This window comes from Penicillium vulpinum (genome assembly GCF_028829585.1).
Source record: "Penicillium vulpinum strain IBT 29486 chromosome Unknown utg000001l_segment0_segment0, whole genome shotgun sequence".
NCBI lineage: Eukaryota > Fungi > Ascomycota > Eurotiomycetes > Eurotiales > Aspergillaceae > Penicillium > Penicillium vulpinum.
The window spans coordinates 5593073-5612020 of NW_026643241.1; the positions used below are offsets into that span (position 1 = coordinate 5593073).

Sequence of the window (18948 nt, forward strand, 5' to 3'; positions counted from 1 at the left end):
GCCTTTTTCTTTTTTTTTCAAGTTACCGTTTTTTGTGTAATTACAATATCAACTTCCCAGTTCTCTCCTTTTTCAATCCAATAACACTCTTCCTCGGACTCTCGGAATCCAAGGAAGTCTCGACGGCCCCTGAAACTTGCCCCACCTTAACCAGCCAGCATGTAATTCAGGTAACAAATAATGTGGCTATTTGCTATTTTCAGACCTAACTCTCCCAAAAAATGGGTTTGTTATGGCGACCTGGTATGCAGGGATGGCGTTGTTCATTCCTCGTTACTATGCTGTATGGTGTATGTACGGAGTACAATGTATATATCTTAGACACTTTTAGACTTGGTTCTCTCATACTTGAGGATTCCTATGGTTCGTATGCCTATCTATTTGCTTTGGCACGGAAGTCCTACAATATGTGACCAGTATATATCAACTCCAAAACTCCATGCACATTATTATAATTTGACCCAACCGATAAGTAGTTCAACTATGATGCGTTCAAATAAGATTAATATCAGCTTGAGCTCCAGATACTTGGTCATCAACCTATTCTCAGAGTCCCATGGATCCCAAGCGACAACATCTTTCCACGGTTACTTTCCACACTTCTTTTGTTTTTATATATTTACATATGTATTGTTCTAAATCCACGATCTTCAATTCTTATTGCTCCTTTCATCATATTTAAGACCTTTTTTTTCTCTGTTTCAGTGGTTTAGTGTTTTAGTGTTTTACTGTTTGCGTATGATTTGCCACCGCAATACAACTTGTCTCAAATGTAGTCGATCGGTCCCATGTGTATTACATTGGACTGTCCAATGCCGACTATTTTATCACTGTGGCTGGCAAGCCATACGATGTACGGAGTACGGAGTACATCACAGTGGATTATGTATTGCACAGTGGACACTCCGTACCCGAAAACCTGAAAGCGTCCTTCGCACTCCGTACTCCGTACCTATTATATGTACCTAGGCTTATTTAGTCCACAGCCACAAGCTGAACTCGCTAAATACATACCATTCCAAGGTTTGAAAACCCAGGCTTCGTCTATATTTATCTCTTTCCAAGGTTACCTCTAGGCTTATATCTAACTGTTCTCCAGGTCTCAACCTCACACAGTTATATTTTCTTATAGACATCATTAATTATATATCGCCGCCGACCGCAGATTAAATATTCAAGACTTCAAGTTGTATCTGAATACCCCAACTGATACAGTATAGACAAACAGAGCTAGTAAGTACTTGTATTCAAAAAAAGGATCTCCACCGTTAGGCCTAGGATTTTATCTTATTCCACACACTATGAAGTGGATCACCGATTGCTTTTTTCTTAATTCTTTCAGAGAGTCTCGACCAGAGGGCCACGACATTGTAAATAGTGAAGCCACTGTACAAAGCTAGTGTTTATCAGTTATGTCGTGGCACCTAGTAGCAGTTACAGTACAGAGTACGGATGTATATATGTTGTACTGTGCATCGCGGACTACGGAGTACAGCATTATCAGTTTGCAACAGAGTACTCTGTACCTGTACCTTGTACACCCTCATAACCGGCGTATGCAGGATCGCGCAGGAACGATACATCAGCTGCATGAAGGAAGCCGATCTTTGACATTTGATATCGTTCTCCTGTCGGGTGGATTTTCACTATCTATCCACCTTACTAAGAATTGTTGACAAATACCACTGGCATCTCAAGATAGCGATCGTAGTTCTCCGTACATACATTAAATGGAGTACGGAATCGTAATCCAAAAATAACCTGACGGAGAAATTAATCTCAAAGGGTTTGGTCAGCGATCACTAGCCGGTAGGCGTGCCCTAGTGTCGCACATTTATTGTACTGATTACTATGTATTGACCCACACCTTTCAATACTCCGTACAACAGCCTTAAAATGTGGCTAGATATTCAGCAAACGGTCATAATTATTTATGAAGACAGCATACCCCGTCTATTATTTAGTACAAAAATGGCTGGCTGCTGAGGGGCCACCGTCGTCAATGGCCGCCATTGGCGTTTCTAGAACCCCATACACGATCTTCCATATTATTTTTGGCTCTTGCCCCTGAATAGGGCATTTTACATCCAACATTACCACCGGCTCCCCATGGAAGGATTCTTCCAATCTCCAGCCATTGATTAAGGTGCATCTAATGATTATCATATGCACACTGCTTCAAATTAAGTAATTAGGGGGCTGTGGCCCCCAAGGCCCCCTCCACTGTCTATCTGCATTGTGGTAAGAGCCAATCACGACCCCTGTTATTGAGGTTGTAGTTTTTTTTTATTCCAAGTTCTATTTGGAAATTCTTGTCGCACCACATGATTTGCACATCACATATTGTACAACATACGGAGCAGTTGAATCGGTATATAGATTATGTACGTATCATCGTAGCCAATTGAAGATCATGGGGTTTAAACAAGCAACCGCATTTCCCGCCATTTCACATGAGCAGTTCATAGTGATAACAAAATAACACATATGACACACGTTTTTCTCCTGGCAGATATTGCATACATATGTAGTACAAAGTACAGTACGGAGTACGGTGCTATATCTTTATGACATGGTTCATGTAAAGCTTGGCCGTTTGCAGGTTGTGTACCATTAATAGCAATCCCACTCGCCACTATGGAGCAACCAATGATACTCCGTACAGAGAAGTAAACGACGTAGCTATATACTAATACTACTATACTTCCCCAATGGTAAAACATACCCAGCAAAGGGTAAATGTTGCTTAAATCTCGCCGTATAGCTGCGTGTTTTATTTGTTGATTTTGCTTCCCTTGTGGCATTTCGTTGGCACTACCACACATTGCCCTCTCTCCCTCTCTCTCTCTATAAATCATTTCTTCCATTTTCAATGTGAAAGCCACATCATCTGCGCCCAACTCCAATCGAAGCTATTTTGCACTAGATTGATAACGAATTACTATACACTATATCCATCTTAAGGCGAGAATGTTCATCAAGGATGCTAAGCTCATCTAGGTACAGATGCATGGATGATTGACATAACCTCTCCACCAATCACAGATTATGTCCAGATCAGATCCCTAGTTCACTCACAGATCAGATTCCAGATTTGTGCACTGAGCAAAGCAGATAATCTCTAGCATGTATTTGCTGGGAGGCAAGGGATGCTGATCTTCAACGGCACAGCGATGGAATGGCCCTGATCAAGGTCCCTCTACTCCGTACCGAGTGTCGATCTAGTCCCGGGATCCAACCTTCCACTACAAGCCGGGCGGCACAATGAGCTTCGCTGTTTGGGATCAGCATGCCTCGGGGATTCGTCCATTCCGAGTGAGGCTGTGCGGCTCCCTCGCCGGGAATACTGTTTGCAGTAAGGAGGTCCGATATCTCTGCGGTCTATGCATCATCCTCGCATTAGACAGTCTCTAAACTTTATTTGTTCTTTGTGCTAGTTATTGACTATATGATATCATTGAGCTACGCTTGGTTAACTTTTGTCTTTTTTCTCCTCTTCCCGGTCTCTGCGTGCGTAAGCAACATATCGTGGTTATTTCCGGACTATAGCTTCTCCGGTGTCGTGATTTGGTGCATAGTTTGGGCTCTAGAACTTGGTCTTCATTCACCCAGTATCGCTGCTAGAGCCTGAAAGTGTAAAGGGTATTTAGTTAAATAGTTAACGCTTATTTACCTTTGTACAATGCCGGATGGTACCTACATAGTAGCTTTGTTGAAGCTTCCAGTTCAGACTCACATTACTACCTTATTAGGTTATATTAATGCTTAATATGAGTGGGCAGAAGGCATATCTTCATACATTAACTATAGATTTTACAACATATGTATACGGTTTCATCTACGAAATGTTCGAGTTATAGCTCCTATTTCTAGTCTTACATAAATTATCTTATATTATAGTTATGTATAGTAATTAAAACTAGTATGCAGTTTGTATGGGTCTATTGTTTGTTGGGTGCACCTAGAGAGTGCATGTGCGGCTACTATTGCATCCGATATATAACCACAAGGCAACAATTCTATTTTTCTTTATTTTCCCACAGCAATCTTTTTTCTTCTCCAAAAAAGAGCCACCACATATAAACGAATACAGGCTATGATAACAAGAGATAATATGAAGCGGAAAGCAACTTGGCCCTGGAGGGGTTGGCTCGTAGCTCAATCCTGGAACCCTCGGGAAGTCCCGACATCCGGACATCCACGGGGTTTGCTATGGTTTTTATTTTCTCACATCCTGCTCATGATACAACGAATTATGAGCCTTCTATAACAGCCCAGGTTGCAACCTGCAAGGTTACCTAGATATTGATATGAGACTGAGGTTGCACATGCAGTGGGTTGCACGTTGCCGTGCCAACGAAACCGTTGACAGCTCAACAGCCGGAGCAACATGGGACACCAACCTTAAAAGAACAACAAAAATCCCTGGGGACTCCAGCACCGACCTGGTCAGCGCAAAAATAGTGATTAATTTGCTCCTCTGAAATCGCTCTTATCACCGTCAGTCCCCATAGGGTCTCACTGGTGTGAGAAACAACACGGCAACCATGGCAAGGCTCAACACAGCTAACCCCTTGGTCAAAAATATGCCTCACAAAGAGAATGTCGCACGTAACCAGGGGACATCCCACAACAGTCCACTGCCCAGAGAGCCATGTATGAATTTCAGGAACACAGCCAAGCACAATATGCCCACCAAGCCGCAGAGTCAGTCGCAACGGCAGGCAAATGGCTCAAGTGGATCATTCGTTATATTCCCCGACAGCGAATCGGCATCGGAAAGTGAATTTGGACAGCACAGGTCCACCGGAAAGCAGCAAAAGCAAAGAACACTAGGACTCGCTCGTGTGAATTCCTTACTGTTACCAGCAAAGCGGAGACCACGTCCAGCCATCCGAAGGGAGACAGAAGATTATGACAAGGAGAATGACGTGCCAGAATATGCCACGGATGGATATCGAACTCCAGATTTAACACCAACAAGGCCGAGCCCCTCACAGGCTCCTACAAGAAGTAGGATGGATTATATCGCCGCTACACAGCCAGTGATTGACCGCCGAGAAGAAGAACGAGAAGAGCTGGAGAACAGCTTTGAAGAAGATAGTTCTGACTCACTAGACGGGTTCATTGTCAGTGACAATGAAGAGCTGAGCTCCTTTGAGACATCAGATTCCGAGACAGCCGACACAGAAGATGAACCTAGCCCGGCTCCGTCGCCTGTCAGGTCGCCAAGAAAAAGACTCATCCGTGGAAGAAGACCAGTGTCGGAAGCGGAATCAAACACTACTGTAGATGAGGAGCCACCAATGGAAGTGACAAAGTTGGCGACAGAGCTGGATGAATCAATTAAGAAAACAAAGGCAGTCGCTCCAGCACCCGAAGACTGCACACCAGATCTTGCCGCCAGTTTCAATTCTACCTCCCCTGTCCATAGGGCAGAGACACCAGAGCCCCAGGTTGATTCAAGCACTCTTCACTTCGGCCTCCACAACTCCAATGACTTGATCCAACACTTCGAGGATCTTGGTCTAGGCAGCGACGATGAATCTACATCAAAAACACAGACAGAGAAGCCTAAGTAGGTCCTGCGGTGTGCATTTATGTACACTCTCGGTCTCGCGACGATTGTTCGTACTAACTTCTCACAGTTCGGAATCAGAGGATGAACTACCGTTGCAGCTATACCCAAGCCACACAAAGAAATCACCAGTGACACCATCACGCACAAACCCTCACTTTTCTCTCAATCACTTCTCTCTCAATCGGTCTATCACATCGGTTGATACCTCGCCGGGCATGGCTGCTCCCACCACCGTAAAGGCCCAGAAAAAGGCCGAGGCGGCTCGAAAGCGCGAGATCAAAGCCCAGATAGCCGAATTCAATCAATGCAAGATCGGTTTTGCCAAAGAGTTCCTCCGGCACCTTGACAGTGTCTTCGGTGACCGGATTACTAGCATGACCGAAGAAACCGGTGGGATCAAAATCATCTGGACAAAGAATTTCAGAAACACCGCCGGCCGGGCAACCGTACGTTCAGAAAGATTCTTCCACGGAGCATCCGGCGTAGAAGAACCCGGGAAACGGTGTTACCATGCCACCATTGAGCTCTCCGAGAAAGTCCTGGACAGCGAGGACAAGATTCTCTGCACCATGACCCACGAGTACTGTCACCTCCTCGATATCATGGTCACTGAAAATAAAGCCAAGGGCACGGCACAGCACGGCGCGAGCTTCAAGCAATGGGGCGATCGATGTGTCCGTGCACTGGAAGGACACCCTATCTACGGGGGTCGGGTCGAGGTCACGACTAAGCATACGTATGAGATCAACCACAAGTACATCTGGGCCTGCAAGGCTCAGGGCTGTGATTTCAAGGTCGGGCGACACTCGAAGAGTGTTGACCCAAAGCGTCAGTTCTGCGGCCGTTGCAGGGGCGGTCTCGAGCAGATCAAGCCGGTGCCGAGGGCCATGGCGCCGAGGAGGCCTGTTGTAAAGGCGATGGTTGCGGAGAGAGAGATTGTGGTCATTGATCCTTGATGTCTAATGGACCGGTATGCTTGTGAATAGTTGAGTATGACCACTGGGTTTACGAGCCCTGTATAATGAATTCATGAATGTCTGGCCATGTCGATTGATTTTTGGACCGGTAATGATTGGAAATAATTGAGTATGGCCAGTAGGGTTATCAATAAGCCCAATATAATGAATAAATGAATGTCTGCCTATGCCAATTAATTTTCTACGATAGTAGATCCAAGTGGGCGCTTCTTTTGTAAAAGTAGCGGAGACGACGTGGCACTAGAATGCCACCGAAAACCAGACACTAGAGTGTATGTGGGGCATATAGTGCTTTACCTACTCCTAAGCCAACAACAGACTAGGTATTTCCCCATCCACGGCCATTGATGATGTAATCGAAAACTTCGGAGAAAAGACACTTGAAGATGATTTTGATGCAGCCGGTTTCCTCGGTCATGCTAGCAATGTATCAAAGGCATTGTCAAGGGTTCGGAGGAACTCCTCAGCAAGGCCGATTTCCTTTCGGTTGAATTCGGCCAGTTAGACTCGAATAGTTTTCGCTCCACCTCGGCTTTTTTTTCTTTCTGCCCTTTTGAGCCTCTTGGTGGGAAAAGTCGGTCAATACGAGGCCCCTCTAACCCTAACTAAAATGCTAGATACTTTATATAGAGTTTGCAAGATAAACGCTATAGCTATATATGTTTTAATAGAATGCATCGGATCAATACTAAAGTTCAAAATATAAGCATAGTTAACACCCTCGGAAGTGTATTTAGTAGCTGACTGGACCGAGCAAGTGCCAAGGCATATATACAAGGTTACTTCGGAGTGGCCAGCGTAGATATGAATGCCACGTTTCAGGCTATTTTATTCTGCGCTAATGATATAGCGTACTAAATTTTCATATCCCGTAATATGGAAAGACTTGTTAAGGTTTTGTCGTGCAGAGTCATCAGAAGGTAACCTTGCAAGGTTCCAAGTCACATATAAAATCATTCTATGAACCAATTAACCCCAGACTTTTGCTAAGCAATTGGAAGGTTATGGTTTTTTATAGTATAATGATATAATGATTCATGTTAGATGCATATATATACATATATATATGCGAAACTAGGCGAAGACTAAATATTATAGGCTTGCTAGTTTATAGACTCTCAAGGCTTATTTGGCGTACTACTAACGAAACTAAGGTTCGCTGTTGTATCTAATTAAGCACCTGTCCGGATCTAGAACTCGGATTAGTTACTTCATCTAGAGTTGGAGTAAGGTTGATAACACTGCTTCGGGTGTAAAACTCCCGGATTACACCAATCGGACTGACTCTCTCAACTGGGACTAGGGACCACTTGATGACACCGAGAAAAAGGATAATCTTCCTCGCATTCAAACATAACCAGCCGATAGAACAAATTTCAAATACGTAGTGCTACAAATAATAGTGGACCTCTATGTCATGAAGCTCGTTGGCTCATAGGGCTTCGCATCATCCCGGCACATCCTGAAGGATTCCCACCAATGCCGAGAATTAGTAGTTGCTCAGTTTAAGGTTCATCCTTGACCAGATTTAGATGTAACTATACAGCGCGGAGAAAATAAAGTCCCACAAATTTCTACTGCAGCCCGCTCCATCCGCAGAAATACGTACGTCGATGCCAGCCCTTGCTTCTTGAGTACAACCTTACTGCTTACGTGCTTTATATTGATCTAATCATCCCTCGAGAGAATAGGTGATGTCCACTATATGACTTTCTGTACCCTCTAAATATTCATCTAGTATTCAGAGCAAGAAACAATGTCAAACTTCACAGACAAGACGGACAATTATCCGACCTTGAGTCGTCCGTTCGAATCAATGAGACCAGAGTATGATGTCGTTATTGTAGGATCTGGCTATGGAGCTGGAGTAGCGGCAAGTCGAATGGCCCGAGCAGGGAAGAGTGTCGCAGTGCTAGAGCTTGGCTGGGAAAGAAGGTGTATGGATTGAGAGGCTTTCAATTAAGATACCACCGCTAACATTCCCGTAGCTGGTTCATTTCCGCAATCATTCTCTCAATGTCTCAGGGATGTGAGTATCTCCGGGAGTTCTGTAAAGAGCTCCTTCATCTCAAATTGGGTGTCACCTGGTGACCCCACGCGGCTTTTTCAATTATTTTTGGGCGATGGACAGCATACCTTTGCTGCTCATGGTATGTGAACGAAACTCTATATATCCCCACAATGTTCATGAGGGAAACCCAACAGCTTTTTTTTAATTGATTCTGGATAATAGGACTTGGAGGAACTTCATTGATCAACGCTGGGGTTTTTTTGAAAGCGGATGAAAGAACACTGCAGATGAGCCCGTGGCCATCAGAGATCAGAAATGAGCCACTTAAACTCGATGAATGTGAGTTATATATATACGTATGGCGGCGATCATTTAATAACTTATAGCCAATACAGACTATGCACGCGCCGAAACAATGCTACAACCTGTCACGTATCCGGATAATTCAACACTAAACAAACTTGAGCATCTCCAGGGAGAGTCAAGATGGCTCGGAGAGAAAGAAAAATTTTACCGAGTGCCATTAACCATATTTTTTCACAATGGCCGCAATAGTGCAGGTGTCCCAATGCAGGCAAATAGACACTCAGGCCATGAGTGCACTGGTCTTAACGACGGTTCAAAAAACTCGGTGGCAACAACATATCTTGCAGATGCTTGGAATTGGGGAGCCGAGATATTCTGCGGATGTGAAGTTCAATTTGTAGAAAAGACAGACGGTGGAGGCTACACTATACACTTTGCCTGGCATGGAAGTGGAAGGTCGGTGTTTGAAGATCATTTCAAGGAACAACTCTTCTGGGTCAAAGCAGTAAGTAACAAATTCACCCTTCAGAAATGGACATCCCAACTTACTCTGTCTACTTAAATTACATCAGAAGGAATTTTGCTTTCTTGGGGCTGGTGCTTTAGGAACTACTGGAGTCTTGCTTCGGTCAAAGCAACACGGTCTCCAAATGTCACCGCTCGTTGGAAGAAATCTCTCGGGAAATGGTGACCTTCTAATATTTGGTATGTACCTCTCCGGAAAATAACCCGAGCAAATTTGATTTACAGATTCAAGGTTACAATGGAGGTGCCAATATCAACGGGATCGCCCGTGAATCCTCGCGTGCTCCCCCTGGACCCACCGTCACGGCTGTTATTGATAACCGAGTCGGTGACCCTCTGAAAAACCCATTGGCCGGATATGTTATTCAAGATGGCTGCATTCCTGAGGTGTTCAGCCCAGTAATTCAAATCATGTTCACTCTACAGACCATAAAGAACCAGGTGCTGTCTTTTCTTTGGAATCCTTGCCAAGAAGCCTGGAAGACCCTTGCCTCTTTCAATTCTCTGCTATTTGGCCCATACGCATACCATGGAGCTCTCCAGCGGACTTCAACCTATCTTGTGATGTCTCATGATAGCAATGAGGTAACATTGACACTGAAAGATGATCAATTGTGCCTGCGGGGACCGGCAGAAGGACGGTCTGAGCATTTCAAATGGATAACAAAGAAGTTCAAGGAGCTTTTTGCTCGCACAGGAGCAATGATAGGATTTTCATATTTTTACGGTAAGTATCAATAATCGTCACAACAAAGCTATGCTAAACATAACCTAAGGTTGTCACCAGGAGGAAATTACAGTCCATCTCCTCGGAGGAGCCAACATGAGCAACGATGGAACAGGACATGGGGGTGCAACAAATCATCTAGGAGAGGTCTTCAGTGGCTCTAATAGTGAAGTACACAAGGGTTTCGTGTGCTGCGATGCATCTGTCATCCCGACAGCCCTGGGTATGTCAAAAAAGAGATCTGATGGCTTGTTATGTGCTGATTCTGACAGGCGTAAACCCACTGGCCACAATATCTGCACTCGCTGAGCGGTCCGTCAATTTGCTCACCGAGAGATCTGGATTGTCTATTAACCTCGCGACTAAAAATCAGCCATTGAACGCCTACAGCAAGCCTAGTGTATCATGGGATTCCTACGACCACCAAGACAGTATTAAAAAAGCACTTCCGTCAATAGGATGGCAATTCACGGAGACTATGCATGGGCACATCAACATGGGGCCGGAGATCGGAAGTTTTGCACTTTCTGAGAGGGTAGGAAAGGGTTCATCCTGCGCGATGCGGATGTTCTTAACGATCGAAATTTGCCGAGAAGGTAAGGAATTGAGAGAGTCTTTTAGTAGTAAAATGCTCACATGTATAGATTCTCAATACCAAGGAAAATGCACCGGCACGGTTTCTTGTCGCGCATTATCTGCAGCCACGCTCAAGATTGTCGATGGGACGGTGGACTTCTTCACGCCAATAGAAGAGAATGCCGAATCATTAGCAATTTCATATAAACTGAAGCTCCTCTCGGTAGAGGGCAAACAGTACCACCTGAAAGGCCACAAGCTCATCAACTCGAACTTAGCATTCTCAGTCAGAAAAACTTGGGAAGCAACAACTACAGTGAACGTCAATATCACTCGATCAGACGGGATAAATATTGGAGCAGGTGCCCTTCATATCTCATTTCCAGACTTCAGAAAGCAGATCCGAACATTCCGGACAACAAAAGATTTCCAGATCAGCCTTATCTTGGCCTTGATGGTATTTTTAGTTACTTTTATGTACCATATCAGTCTCTTCTTCTTTCGTCCTTTCGCCCGCATGCGCTTCCCTCAGATCCCAACTAAAACCACCGATTCAAAACAACCACCTTCAAAAGAATTACCTCCAAAACAACCTCCTTCACTCTCGTGCAACTTCACCGCAAGCGATGGCGTACAGGTCCACCTTGATATATATGACCCTGTTTCTATACAAAAGATAGGCGACCCGGTACCCAAGTCCAACCTTCCACCAGTCCTACTTTTACCCGGAGTCACCGGGATCGGCGCGATGCACAATTTGTACGCACTGCCATTCTTGCGCCGCAACATGGTTGAGTATCTCACGCAGCGTGGACACAAATGCTACGCACTCACTCCTCGCTGGGGCTGTGATCCCACCGTTGCCCAGAAAAGTACCGTCTTCGACTGCCGTCTTGACGTTGCTGCTGCAATAGCATACGTTCGCGAAGAGGAGCGGCAGAAGCTCTATGTGGTAGCTCATTGCCAAGGCTCGGTGGCTCTCTGCATGGGACTGCTGGATGGAACCATCCAGAGTAGCCACCTTCTCGGTATTACTGCGAACTCAGTCTTCATGAACCAGGTCTTTGGGTATTGGAACTCCCTCAAAGGAAGGACGACTCTACTGATCCAATTTTATGAATTATTCGCTGGAAATTACTTCCCGATTATCAGCAATGCTAAAAGTGCTCTTTTCGAACGATTACTCGATATTCTCCTTCGTTTCTATCCTGTTGGGCACGTGCGAGATATCTGCACGTCTACAGCGTGCCATCGGACATCTTTCGCTTTTGGGTTACTATGGAATCATGAGAACCTTGACACAAATATTCATGACAATGTCCACCAATTTTTTGCAGGGACCAATACAAAGATTATGAAGCAAGTGGTTCGCATGGGAACTCGCGGGGTCTGCATGGATAATGATTTACGCCCCCTTATGACGGCTGAGAATTTGCAACGGCTGCAAGGGTTACCAATTCTCTTTGTCTCAGGCACGGATAACCAAGTATTCAATCCCGAGACTACCCTCAAGGACTATGAGTTGTTGCGACGACGATTTGGCGAGAGGCTTTATCGCAGATTTCTAGTCGATGGGTATGGGCATCTCGATCCTATCGTGGGGAAAGATGCGGACAAGGATGTATATTGGAGGATCTGTGCGCATTTAAGATGGTGCACGGAAGAGATGGGAAATACGAAACCGAAGACTAACGGACTAACGAACCTGAAAACGAACGGAATAACGGGTGTGAAAACCAATGGAATATGAGAGAGGTGATATAGCCAGACAACGATATAGAGATAATGCATTGAAGTTGAGGGAATACACAGCTACTACATTGCCACTACTCTTCAGGGATTAAAGAGGGCTGAGTGTTGAATGTTTTGCACTTCTACCTTGAGTTTATCTACCTTGAGTTTATCTATAACGAATATCTGTATACATATTTCCAACATGGTCCAATTCTGTGAGGACTACGGCCATCTTCTTCCAGTATCATCAGCAGAACAGATTCCGTGTGAACTATGTGGAAAGTCTAAAAAAAGTGACACAATCACCCTGGAAGATTTTCTTTGTTATTGATACTCTTTGAACTTCAGATACCATGCTTACTGACGCTCAAATGTCTTCATCGACCAATTTCCCCTCAAGGCTTCGGACCAAACTCCTTTCCAACACCCAGGTTGTCTCTCAGAAGGACCTTGGCGATGGTCCTATAACAGATATGGAATGTCCCACGTGCTCGAATCCTAAAGCGACCTGGACTGAGGCGCAACTTCGGAGTGCCGACGAAGGAAGTACGATCTTTTATTGTTGCACTAAATGCAGACACAGGTATTTAAATCACCCCTTCGTCACCTATCTTTGCTGATTGGATTTAGATGGCAAGAAAATAATTGAAAGGAAAATCTACATGATAGCTCATATAAGGCTGTATACAAAGTGGATTAAACTACTCCGCTAAATATCAAGATCAGCCAATAAAACGAATTTATATTCTCGAGTGGGACCCCAATCACTCGTAGTCGCTTGGATAACTTCATGTTTGGAGGCAAATAATAGAAAGACCCACAATCTAAGATCGGTTCCTGACTTTCACAGCAAAAGAAATTTGCCGTCCAATCCGTAAAAAAAAGCCCTCACCTAGACATATCCCCAAAGCACCAACCATGTCTCAAGTTGTATATATCACTACAGAACCCTCAGACAAGATTCTCGTAGAAGGAATCCTCCATACACCCGATTGGATCCACCCACATCTAATTGAAAGCATCGACCCGATCAAAGGTCGCCAATTTCGCGTTTCCGGTCCCATCCCTAAAGGCGCCTGTCTCCTCGTCGATTCCCCCTACGCAATTATCCCCGTCGTCGACGAACCCGCCCACAACGACAATCTCATCTGCAGCAATCCCGCTTGTAATCGGCCGGCACCTTGGCATACCCGGACTTCATGTCCGAATGCCTGTATCCCGGATGTGACGTGGTGCAGCAGCACATGTCGTGACGCGGATAGTCTTCGACATGGGTTTGAATGCGCTTGGCTCAAACGGTATGCTGGGACTATTCGGTCTAAGTGGAGTGAATATGATTTTGGCATGCTGTGGGTGATTATTCGATTGCTTGCTGCGCGATATTGTCAATTGAATGAGCAGACGGCGATTGGGATTGATGAATCGAAGAGGCTTTGGAAATATGGCTGGAGTGGCATTGAATCGCTTTGTGGTTCTGAGGATACTTGGCCTCATGACAAGGTCCGATCTTGGTCTGCGCTTGTGAAGAAGTATTTGAAGAACAGTCCTGCTCTTCCACATGAGATGAGTGCAGATCGTGTTCTTCATCTCATTTGTCAGGAAGAGGCAAACTCATTTGGGCTTTACCCGCGAGAAACAGGTCATTTCCCCTTGCCGAACCCTCCTGTCGACAGAGGGGAGCAGTTCGCTGCTGCTGTTTATCCCACTGCGGCAATTGCGAATCATTCGTGCCTGCCAAATGTAAGTGGACATTTCCCCCGGTCTCTAGACTTGTGAAAGTAATACTAAACCACCACAAGATTATCCATAAAGCCGACGATAATGGCCGTATGGTATTCACTGCGTCCCGTGACATTTTTCCAGGCGAAGAATGCTGCATTTCATACTTCGACCTGATAGAATATACGGATCTTAATTTGCGTCGCGAGCATCTTCGAAAATCGTTCCGTTTTGTGTGCCAATGTGAACGATGTGTTTCCGAAGAGTCCGCGGATGAATCCGCAGAACCAGAAGGGACTGCAATGCCAATGATGGATATATGAGAATCACTGACTATAAAATGAATAGATCAATAGAGACCTAGATAGCGCTATACCACAATACAACTTCTGATTTATACTGTATAGATTAATACGTCCCTGTATAATCTTTTAAACACACAAGATAGTTTTGATTCAATTGTTGTATTTCTATCTACTTGTCCCAAAGCGCATATGGCACTTGTTCCCTATTCCAGCTATTACAGCCATATCCTCCCAATAAAATACCAATCCCAATCCCAATCCACTATCTGCCATCCAGATCCATAGTATAAAAAACAAAACAAAAAAACACTTAAACAAAGAGACCCCAATCACAAATCTGCAATCTGCCCAGCAAAGCCCCAATAGTCTCCTCCGCAACAACCTCTTCAAGCGACAAGCCCCTAGGATCGCCATTCTTATCAAACTCCTCATGAGGCACATTAAAGAAGACCAAAAAGTCCGTCTCCTGAGCCTCCAGTCTAACAAGCAAGAAATGGCACGTCAACTTCGAAACCTGCGGCAAGCCACCAGAATCGCCATTAATATGCGCACCAAGCACACTTGAATCCATAATACCCGCAGCCGACCCTTCAGCCGACGCAGGGACACGGCCGGCGCCGGCGCCACGCACCGGCGTCGTGAAGGAGACAACGCCGCGATACGCCTTGACAGCGGAAGGCGCGGAAGAAGCAAGCTGGATGTCGACGCGCGTGGGAGACACGATTACTTGCATGGTGTCGCCTTCATCGCAGAGATCGTTCAGGTGGTACAGGGCAGCGGCTTGGTCGATTGTTTCTGCTGTTGCGGGCGCGGCGCTGCCGCTGCCTGGCGTGGCGGTGGGTTGGTGGTTGAGCGTGGCGAAGGTGCTTAGAGCTTCTGCTGCTGGCACGCGCTGGTTGATTTCAATGATTAGGTTGGAGAGTGTTGTTGGTGAGAGCCATAGCTCTTGGTGGTCGGGGACTTCGCGGAGGGTGCTGGGATTGAGTGTTAGTTTTGGATTGTTTTTTTTTGACTGGGATGTTCTGGGATGGAACGGGGAATGGATTGAAGGAATAAATGGGGTTTTCATGCATAGGGGGATTGTATACTAACCTCGAATCGATCCAGCCTTGTGGCACGACGCCTCGAATGGCTCCGCCGAAGAATTCTTGCTCGGTGAATTGAGACATGTTGGAGGTGATATGTCGTGATTATAAGACGAAGGGGTTTGATATTTCTTCTTTCTTCTTTCTTTTTTGAAAGGATATTCTGCTGATTGTGCAAGAGCGGAATCAAATCCAAGTTCTTCAAGATAAATTGCGGATTTTTTCTCCGGACGCTTTTTGCTTGAAGTTCGACAATACTGAAGAAGACAGGCGATATTGGAGAATAGCACAGAGTAACAGGGACTATATAGTTCCAGAATATAGAATTCGTTTAGGTAGACGAGCAGACGTGCATGAGGCAACAGTTCGGGCGGCTGTTTTCCGCCCAATGACGTTGGGCGGTTTGACGATTTAGCGGGGTGTTGACTGCTGTTGACTCAGTACACGACTATGAACTACATTAAGCGATTTTTCGAGTCAGAAATTTAAGAAGTTTGAGTCACAAATAATAGCTGGCAACGATCCGTCCTGATTTCATTTGAAATTCAAATAATAAAGTAATTCCCCGCCACCTGAAGCGGCGCTTCACCATTTACATCCTAGGTAGCCTCGGAAGACGCAAGCTACCCTTCTTTAAACCCTTTGCTGGACCCTCCTCGGGTGAATTTGTGGTATCAATCCTTGCAAGGAAGGGATGACTAGCAGGGTCTGATGAATGATGCTTCAGAGTCACTCCAAGAGACTGTTGAAGGAAGCAAGCTGCTCTCCTTCTCTGGACGCTGGTTGTTCCAAGTCTTACTTCAAAACTCTTCTTGGAAGAGCTCCTCCAGATATCGGTCAAGCTCAACCAGCTTGAAGCGCTCTCCCCACCGAATCCGGAACTCCTTCTTCCGGTATGCATAGCTGGTTCCCTGAGCGAAGCTCACTAGCTCAATGTTCCAGCCGCGCTGCAGCGCGCGCTCGACCATCTTCATGAAACCGCCCGAGAACTCGGCCACTGCCGCATCACCCGTCGCCAAAACAATCGTCGCCGGGTCTACTGTGTCCACAAGACTCTCCAGAATTTTCAGGTGGAGGATCTCGTCCACACCCTGCTCAACCCATCGCTCTCCAGAGGCGGCGACCGTTTCAGGACCGCTAGATCCACCCTGGGAACTGTAACCGGGATACTTTCGCGACTTACGATTGCGACGGGGTGTGACCGCCTTCACCTTGTGTACACGCTCGAGGATATTCGTTTCGTAGCCGAGTGTCTCGGCTTCGTCGGCAAAGGGAAGGTGATCAGAGCCGACCAAGACTTTCTTGGCGACCTGGCGGCCGCGCTCCATGATCAATGAGAGGTTGGAGAAGGACATGTGGACACGAGGAATTCGGGTCGACAGAGGGATATTTCGCGAGGTTTTCACCGCATCGTGAAATCCCACCATGATCTAGGATGAATTAGCTTTAGAATAGTTTCATAGATGGAGAACCGAAATATATGCACATTTGACATGTCAACAAAGACATGGATAGGAGGTGAGTCAATATCGGATATCTGTCCGACTTGATACACGATGTTGGCGTAGGTAGGGAAATGGCCAACAAGTCTGATCATCAAGGTGGCTCTTCGCTCCGCAGCCGATTGGTGCAGGATAGACCGCACACGAGTACCTCCAGAGGAAGCATGTCCTCGGATGGTATCGGCATTCAGTGTCCAGTCATTGTCATCAAATGACGACGGTGGGGTATCCAGAGGGCGAGTCTTTGCTCCAAGCTTGTTGACACGAGATGAAGCAAATGGAATAGGCACAGGTCTATCAGAAATGGAATAGTCGCACACGATACTTGTATCCGATTCAAGCCCAGCGCTTTCTTCGGACGTAATTGGGTTGTTGCGCGTGTTCTTTCGGAAATCTTTTCCACGAGACCGAAGCTTGCGTTTCGCCGTAGGAGTACCAGTTAGATCACCAACACTAGCTCTAGCAATCACCACTGGAGGGGTCGGTGGAGTACCAAATTTCACATTGGCACTCATTCCAGAAGACTCATGACCTGGGCTTCTCTTCAGAATAGTGAAAGATTGACCCCCCAAACCAGCAGGAATACATGTCGCGTACGTGTTTGAACTAGAAGAAGAATAAGGGTCATTGCCGGTGATAGTGTCCTTGAGGGCCCGTGGCTTTGACTCAGTGATGATACAAGAGTTGAAGGATGAAACAGGAACGGATGTTTCAATGTCAAAGAAGTCAGAGAATGAGACATTTTTGGCGGGTCTTGCTGCCGAGCCAGAAGGCAGTTCATCGAGTGATGGAACCTTCCCTAGCTCAGATTCGGTGGTCTTTGTGGGTCCTAAAGTTGGCGAGACACATGCAGGAGCAGGGCCCCCATTGAATAGTTCCCAAAGAGAATCAAAGTCACCAAGCTTTGGGTTAGCCCGCTCAGAGATAGTTTCTGTGAGCCTTCCATGAGTGGTGTAGTGGGGGTCACCCTTGGCTTGTTCACCAAATGAGGGGACTGTAGATTGATTGTGGCGACTGGGTTTCGCCGTGCAACCGTCGATGGGCAACCGTAGTAGGTCATGCACTGGAGTAAAGTCCCAGGCTGAAGGGACAGGGGGATCTGAGTTAAGCATTGGTGGCTAAATGAGAAGGGTGAAACGGCTGTGTAACGGGTTCGTGTGTTGGGAGTTTGGATGATAGCAAATGAAGGAACGATGGATTCAATGGTGTTGTCACCAAATACTGATCAGATTGATAATCACGAAGAATCAGAGGAAGATGCATGAAGAAGAACAGATCTTATCTACATAGTGAGTCAGAAGGGAAGGATGAGGCATGAAAGCAAACAAGTTGATCGATGGACACTACAGTTGATGCCCGAGGTGACGGAGGCGGTGAGGGGTTCTGCCAAATCTCATTGACCGCCTATTATCATTGTTCCCAATTAGGCTTAGTAGTGGGGTATAGGCTATGTCATGTGATTATCAAGCATGTGACAGTGATATAATCATGTGATCTCTCAAGCTTGGCAACCGCTCGTCCTGGACATCTTCAAATGATGTCATCCCTACTCCCCAGAGAAACTTGTAATGGAGCGAACTAACTTTGCACCACTGGGTGCCACAGCCTCTACGTCGTTGAATGGTCATTTTCTGGGCCGTAGGAACCATGCTGATTGGAGAAACAGTTGTTTACATTGCCGGTTATCCCAGGCAACCTTGGAAATAGATTTGTATACACCTTGCCTAGCTGGGGGTAGTATCTGGTTTCCATTGTGAATAAATTAAGTTGATCACGACAGCAAACAACCACGACGTCATGTAATTTCTCTTTATGAGCTATGAGGCCAAACAAACCTATATAAACCCCCCTCTACGCCTCTTTGGCTATTCTTCCTTCATCAACATCTCCTATTTCAACC

General features: G+C 45.8%; 5 protein-coding genes across 5 annotated transcripts; 3 read left to right on the forward strand and 2 right to left on the reverse strand.

The window, feature by feature from the left end:
* Nucleotides 1-4547: 4547 nt before the first annotated feature.
* N7479_001999 (uncharacterized protein) lies at nucleotides 4548-6537 on the forward strand (the record flags this gene model as incomplete). The annotated part of the gene is made up of 2 exons (XM_057249696.1): nucleotides 4548-5578; nucleotides 5649-6537. The coding sequence occupies 2 exons, from the start codon at nucleotides 4548-4550 to the stop codon at nucleotides 6535-6537; spliced, it is 1920 nt and encodes a 639-aa protein (XP_057114128.1).
* A 1777-nt stretch (nucleotides 6538-8314) lies between these two features.
* Nucleotides 8315-12453, forward strand: N7479_002000 (uncharacterized protein; the record flags this gene model as incomplete). The annotated part of the gene is made up of 9 exons (XM_057249697.1): nucleotides 8315-8495; nucleotides 8547-8708; nucleotides 8792-8908; nucleotides 8956-9380; nucleotides 9448-9580; nucleotides 9633-10127; nucleotides 10177-10350; nucleotides 10400-10723; nucleotides 10772-12453. 9 exons carry the CDS (start codon nucleotides 8315-8317, stop codon nucleotides 12451-12453), a joined length of 3693 nt encoding a protein of 1230 aa, XP_057114129.1.
* Nucleotides 12454-13355: 902 nt separating this feature from the next.
* Nucleotides 13356-14479, forward strand: N7479_002001 (SET domain-containing protein; the record flags this gene model as incomplete). Its single annotated transcript, XM_057249698.1, has 2 exons — nucleotides 13356-14177; nucleotides 14237-14479. 2 exons carry the CDS (start codon nucleotides 13356-13358, stop codon nucleotides 14477-14479), a joined length of 1065 nt encoding a protein of 354 aa, XP_057114130.1.
* A 292-nt stretch (nucleotides 14480-14771) lies between these two features.
* On the reverse strand, nucleotides 14772-15630 carry mog1 (Ran GTPase-binding protein MOG1; the record flags this gene model as incomplete). The annotated part of the gene is made up of 2 exons (XM_057249699.1): nucleotides 14772-15435; nucleotides 15554-15630. The coding sequence occupies 2 exons, from the start codon at nucleotides 15628-15630 to the stop codon at nucleotides 14772-14774; spliced, it is 741 nt and encodes a 246-aa protein (XP_057114131.1).
* Nucleotides 15631-16346: 716 nt separating this feature from the next.
* Nucleotides 16347-18160, reverse strand: N7479_002003 (NYN domain-containing protein; the record flags this gene model as incomplete). Its single annotated transcript, XM_057249700.1, has 2 exons — nucleotides 16347-16976; nucleotides 17033-18160. The coding sequence occupies 2 exons, from the start codon at nucleotides 18158-18160 to the stop codon at nucleotides 16347-16349; spliced, it is 1758 nt and encodes a 585-aa protein (XP_057114132.1).
* Nucleotides 18161-18948: the final 788 nt, after the last annotated feature.